Source organism: Juglans microcarpa x Juglans regia, chromosome 1D (assembly GCF_004785595.1).
Source record: "Juglans microcarpa x Juglans regia isolate MS1-56 chromosome 1D, Jm3101_v1.0, whole genome shotgun sequence".
NCBI lineage: Eukaryota > Viridiplantae > Streptophyta > Magnoliopsida > Fagales > Juglandaceae > Juglans > Juglans microcarpa x Juglans regia.
In genome coordinates, this window is record NC_054594.1 from 29,390,623 (window position 1) to 29,397,493 (window position 6,871).

Consider the following 6,871-nt stretch of genomic DNA (forward strand, 5'->3'; position numbering starts at 1 on the left):
CCAGTAGTAATGTTGCACAGTTCAAGCGTAATCAAAGAGAGGGCCGAGTAATGCAGTACCAAAGCTAAATTGGTTTTCAAAGTTTTACTCATGTGCTGCATTTCCTTACACTTTTATTTATAAAATTTATTTTATTAATTTTTTTTAAATTTTAAATTTTAAATTTTATAACTTTTAATATATAAAAATTTTTTATAAATTTTTTTTAACTACATTTAACATTTTCCTTTCATATAATTGAGATGCATACAACTTTTTGGCACAGAAAAAAGGAGAGAGAGAGAGAGAGATGCTTGCAACTTGTTCATCACACAATCGTATTCTTTCCCAAAAGACAGAGAGGTAATCAACAATCAGCACAACTCCAATAAGTTAGAATTTAAGGCAGGAATTAAGCTTAACACAGAAATAGACAAAAATGAAATGGAAAGAATTACAAGCAGTGCAGTGGCAGAAAAGAATGCAAGCAATAAGATGCTAAAACTAGGGTCATAGAGATTGGAAACTACAAATTAGTACATAAGAAACTAGATGAAAGTCATCCAGTGGTTGATAGTAGTGGTAGTGGTAGCACAAGTAAATCAGGAAATTCAAACCTCCCATTCTTCATTTTACATTTCTGCCTCCCAAGAAACTAAATCCAGACCAATAACCAATTAAATATGGTCTCCTGCTTCAGAAGTAGTAGTTCTTTAGGGAATTTTAGAAATTGTGCTGCAAGAACAAATTCTCTTGAGGAGAAGCAGGACCAATCTCTTCCTCCAAACTCCTCAATCCATCACCATTATTTCCTGCATTTCCCTGATTTTTTGCTTCTGAGTTTTTCCCATCAACATCAGCATCTGAGACTGATGACTTCCTCCTCTGTGAAGAAGTAACACTAGGAAAAGTTATCCATGAAGGTGCTCTGAACTCAAACCTTTGGTCCTCGGCTTCTGCCACATCAGTCTCTGATATGGAACGATTGGAAGATCTTTGGGAGGATTTCTTGTGCATTCTACTACTTCCCAAAACTACTTCAGTTGGCAAAATTGGTTGCTCATTGCAAGGGCTACCCATTAATTGTGCAAGCGCTCGCTCTAAAGCTGTTGTCACTTTGTCCATTGATGGCCTCTCCTTCCCTCTCATTCTCACACATTTACAAGCTACATTCGCGATCCTTTTCAGGGCATCAAGATCAGATGGAGGTTTCAAAGCTGGATCTAGAATTGCATTAATGTCTCCAGATTTAATCAAAGGAACTGCCCACTCAACTATATTCCCTTCTTCATATTGCATATCAATGGCTTTCCTACCACTGAGTATCTCCAGCAGCAAAACACCAAAGCCATAGACATCAGATTTGGTTGTAAGGTAGTGGAGCCTGTAGTACTCAGGATCAAGATATCCAAGAGTTCCAGCTGGTAACTCTGCCAAAGGGGAACTACCATCTACAGGTCCCAATAATGACAAACCAAAATCAGCCACTCGGGCATTGTGTTCTTCATCAATGAGGATGTTTGAAGACTTGATGTCTCGGTGAATTACAGGTGGGCAAGCATAACCATGCAAGTATTCAATTCCCCGAGCTGCTTGGACTGCTATTGTGACCCTTCTAACCCAATCCAGTTGCTCCTTCAGGGCCTTGCTCTTCCCATGAAGGTGTTGGTGCAAGGATCCGTGAGCCATGTACTCATAAACAAGAAGCCTCTCTCCACCTTCTTCACAATATCCAAGTAGACTGAGCAAATGGGCATGGTTCAATCGCGAAAGTAGATCGAGCTCTGTATGAAACTCTTTGGAATTCTTCTGCTTGTCTGGAGATGTTATAGCCCTTTTAACAGCAACTACAGTCCCATCCTTCAAAACCCCTTTAAAAACACATGAAAAACTTCCCTTTCCCACAAGGGATTCTTCTTTAAACCCACCTGTGGCTCTCTCAAGTTCCTCGTAAGTGAACATCTGGGCCCTTCTTATCTTCAGCTCCTCCAACTCAGGACCAATCTTCCCTGTGTCCTTTTGGAATTCAGAACCGCTTCTGTTATTTTTGTTGGACTTTGATTCCTTTGCTGAGCATTGACATTTTCGTAACTTGTAGCGAACATATAATAGTGCAGTTAAAGATACAACACTCACCAAGAAAACAGTGAAGGCAATCTCAGAAATGATGACTGGCAATTGCAGTGACCAAAACCTTTCATTCTTCTTTCCATTAATAGCATGGGAATATGAAGTACAATTTGAGAGGCATTCAGCTGAGAGACAACTTGAACAATTATATGCACACTGCCTATCAGACTTCAAAGTGCATTCAGAACTTTGGTACATTTCGGCAGTGCAGCCATTGCTGCAAGGCATGCAGACACGGGAATCAGAAGACTTGCATGGGGCATTCTCACGACTAACTTCATAGAAACCTGGAGCACATGGCGTAGACTTGCAAACTCCAGGAGAGACAGCTAAAGGAAGAGATGAAGGAAATCCGAGGCCCCAGCAAACGGGTGCGAGAGATTTCTCCGCAGGAATTCCACAGGTGAAGTAATTTCCAGCCGCGATTTCATAAACCTTAATGCCTCTAGGAGCTGGGGTGCTTGGTTTGATGATAAAACCCCAACAAATCACTCCACGATCGTAGCTCTTAATTCCGCAAGCATGAAACTTTCCCCCCACGAGAGAGAGCATAGGAACATTTGGAGCCAACTCTACGTTTCCTTGACCAGCATAGGCCACAGAAATTTCTTCCTCAATGCCCAAACTCCTTCCCCAACAAAAAGGTCTAGAATTTACCCCCTCTAAAATCCCACAAACATGATATCCACCAGCTGCAATCTTCTGAAACTTCATGCCCTTGGGTATTAAGCTGATCACCCGGCTACTAGTCTCATCGCCCCAACATAAAACACTCCTATTCTGAGAAAACAAACCGCAATTAAATTCCGACCCAGCTGAAATGGACTGAAGCTGACCATCAAAATCATAGTTTTTGGTCATGTTATAGCCCCAACAATCAACCAAAGAAGTGTTTCTGCGCCTTCCAGTTAAGGGTTTCTGCAGACCACATAGATGGTAATCTCCAGCACTGATTTCTGTATATTTAGCTCCTTTTATCATGGGCTGAGGAACGCCCATTTGAATATACCCACTGCTACCCCAACAATAAGGTTGGTTAGAATCCAGTAGAAGCCCACAAACAAAGCCGTCGCCAGCGGTAAGACCGATAAACGGGAAACGAGCAGGAGTTCCATAGATTATAGCGGTGTTTGATCCGTAACATGTTACAAGATGCGACCCATCTGATTTTAATCCACAGAAAACAGGACCTTTTTCACCATAAGAAATGGCAATGGAAGACATGGAACCTAGACCTGAAACTAACCACCATAAATCTGATAGAACCATAAGTTCGACAAGAAATTCGGCTCTCTTCGTGTTCATATTCATGATCCGGACGAGCAATCTCCTCCCAAAAACCCCCCACCACAAAAGCCAACCCAACTTTTCAAAGTTTATAGTTTGCTTAACTAATATAGTCACATACCTGTGCCGTAGCAGAAAGAAACGCAGCAGAAAATGTTGGCTAGAATAAATAATTCATAGTCCTTCCAGAGTTTATAAGCCGAACTGAAACATCATTTTACTCCCTCCATCGTTTAGGAGAAGAGGAAACAGACGATACCGAGTTTCCAAAAGCTATAACAGCAATATTTAAGTGACGTGATAAAACCCACATATCAGAAGCAACTGATCAGCCGAACTAAGACCCAGATCAGAACTTCCTACCAAGACAGGATATTATCAATACCAACCATACTAACATAAAGAGAAACTCAACTACGGTTTCTGTTTTTCTCAAGGACAATGTGAGAAGAGTTTTATGTCCTTTATCCGAATCTGCTAAGAAAAAAAACTTACCAGTAAATATACAAGAGAGATTTCAGCAACTTCAGAACAACGACTACTAGCTCTAGAGATCACCTTTCAAGCCATGGAATTTTCTCATTTGGCCCAGGTTCATCTAAAACCCATATATGGAACTGCCTGATAATTCTCTTTCCATTGCACCGCGTGGCTTTTGCTCAGAGAGAGTTGGTGAAGAGGTAAATTGCATGTAATGAAATGAAGGATGGATGGTTGAAGGATATTTCTGTTGCAGGCAGGAATGCGGAGAATGAGAGAGAGAGAGGGAGAGAGAGGAGCATTAAATATCATAAAACTGCAGCTTCTGAATTCGGGCAAAGTGTAGGTGAAGACAATAAATGAAAAGTTAATGCCATTTCATTTTTCCATGCCAGGATTTCTGGTCGCTTGGCCACCAGTCTCAATTTTCTCTTTTCCTAGCCACCGTGGTGCAATCTATACTCCGTAGAAATTTCTTTCCAACTGATTATAAATTCCAGTTGTTCCTCAGTACCTTTGCGTTGCGTCTACTTTTGTCTGTAATTAAGCATTTCATTTTCATTGTATTCTTGCATGCACAACGTTTTTTTTTTATGAGCAGTAATTTTTTTTTTTTCCGCATAGTAATTCTTATTTGAATATTCTCCCGTTTTTCTGATGAAAATTACATGAATAATCTGATCACCCGAGATTTAATAAAATCATGCTCCTTTATATCTTATTTCCATTTAGATACTTGCTTTTTAAATTAGAATATATTTTATTCTTCCAATTTCCCTTTAGTACTAGAAATCAAGTCGTTTAACCATTTCAATAAAAGAATGCCCATGGCACTATTTATAAGCATCTCAACCAGACTATTAGCATTGCCTTCCTCAAAGTCATATTCAAAATTTGATAAAAGTATATATTTTTTATAAATTCAAAATCTCTCTATCTATAACCACACATTATATTAATCGAAATAATAATATAATATTATTTTTTTAATAATAATTTTAATTTTTTTAATATTTTATAATTACACTAATTATATACTAATTAATAATAATATTTCTTCATTCATGTATTTCAAAACTAACTATATATTAATTAATAATATATTTTTAATTTATGAAAGTAAAAGAGCGTTAAGAGAAGTGAATACCGTGAGAAATGAAAACTAAAAAGTAAAACAATTGGAATAATTTTTACAATAAAATATTATTTTTGAAGATGAATGGTACAACTTCAAATTTGAAGATATACATCAAATTATTGTAGCTCGTAGTTTAAACTTTTACTTTTTGAAGAAATCATTGTAGAAATTTTATATATGAATAATGCTATACACTACATTCTCATTCTATTTTGATCATACTAAATGATATGTGACGATAATACAGAAACATATAATCAATGATCATTTAATAGTGATAAATATATCACATCATAATTAATATGATAAAAATAAGATGATAATATAATGTATAAAATTTTTCTCTATATATATTTCTTCAAATTTTAAAGAGGTAAATGAGACTGCTCTCAGGAGGTTAGCCTATTCATAAATGAAAGAAAACTTGGGAAAAATACTTTTTCACAGAAACGATAACAGTCGACTGATTTTGGGGTTTCTATACGTTTTTGTTTTAATTTTGTCAATAAATATGTTTTCCCTCATAAGTAAAATATTTTAGTGTTTCCAAAGTTGATTGAGGGTTGAGGCTTTTAATTACTAATTGATTGATCGAGACGTTCGATCCGTTCAATTTAGAATATACATATATAATATTTTTTTTATAATTATTTTCTTTTGTTTAGATCGAGAATGTTTGTTTAATAATACCTTTTGGTCATATAATTTTACGTTTGAATTTTCAATTCTTTTCAATTCTTCTCGATTTATTTTAATTTATCATTATAATTTTTTTAAATTTTAACATAAAATATAATAAATATTTCAAAATTTTCAAATCTTAAAATAATAATAATAATAATAAATAATATTTTAACAATATTTTATCATCTCAACTCAATTCAATTCAACTCAATTCAGTTCAACATCCAAACGTAGCCGCTTTTAAATCCCAAGACTTAAAAAAAAAAATTGTTCAATACAATTGTGGAATGCACATCTGTCGCATAATCGTTTTGAAAAAGAGATGATCTAATATTAAAAAATTAGATTTTTTATGTATTAAATCTCATATTTCACAATTTTTTCAAAATAATTGTACGGGACTTGCACAATTCACGAGTGCAAATATCATTTCTTAACAAAAAAATAAATTGACTATTTCATTTAATTTTCTTTGTCTTGTATAGCAAACACCCTTTGAATTACATAGGGTTATACTTTGGTGACAGATCAATATATATATCACCCCGATCCGGCCTTAATCTACGCCAGTATCACAGACGACCTTTCACATTTATTAATTAATTCATATCTTTGTTCTAGTTTTTGTCTTGTTTAAATATTAATAATTTATTATGTTTCCATGGAAGTCTATTCTATAGTTCTTGAACTACTTGAAGGTTCCTAAAGCACGGTTTTGGTCCTCCAAAAAGGATAAATAATGCATAAAATATTACTAAGGGGAGAGGGGAACATGAAATCTTAATTAAATAAGACATCTTAGGGTTTTGCAAAATGTTTTCCCTATGCTGCAGTTGAGATCGATAGCTATATATTATAATCAGCATCATATTACTTAAGAAATACAAATAATTAATCCCGAAAATCCGCTTCTTTGTTAAACACAAAACTCAAACAATGTTATAAAATTTCAAAACTTTCTTATATTGGAGTCTTCTCTCTATTTTTCTCTCCCGATAGGATAGAGGAGTGGCTTAACAACATGAACCTGCAAGTCACTGCATAAGGCGAGTGGTTGTAGTTGAACAACATGGATGGTTTGGAGGAACTATGGGATCAATTGAGGCTATCAGAAGAAGAGAATATGACGAATACGACGTTAGAGATAGATGACGAGGTTATGGATAAAGTGCA

General features: G+C 35.6%; 1 protein-coding gene across 1 annotated transcript; it reads right to left on the reverse strand.

Moving 5' to 3' along the window:
* Positions 1-346: 346 nt before the first annotated feature.
* On the reverse strand, positions 347-4,155 carry LOC121238700 (serine/threonine-protein kinase-like protein ACR4). Its single transcript, XM_041135686.1, has one exon. It carries the CDS (start codon positions 3,418-3,420, stop codon positions 703-705), a length of 2,718 nt encoding a protein of 905 aa, XP_040991620.1. The 5' UTR covers positions 3,421-4,155; the 3' UTR covers positions 347-702.
* Between the last annotated feature and the right edge of the window lie 2,716 nt (positions 4,156-6,871).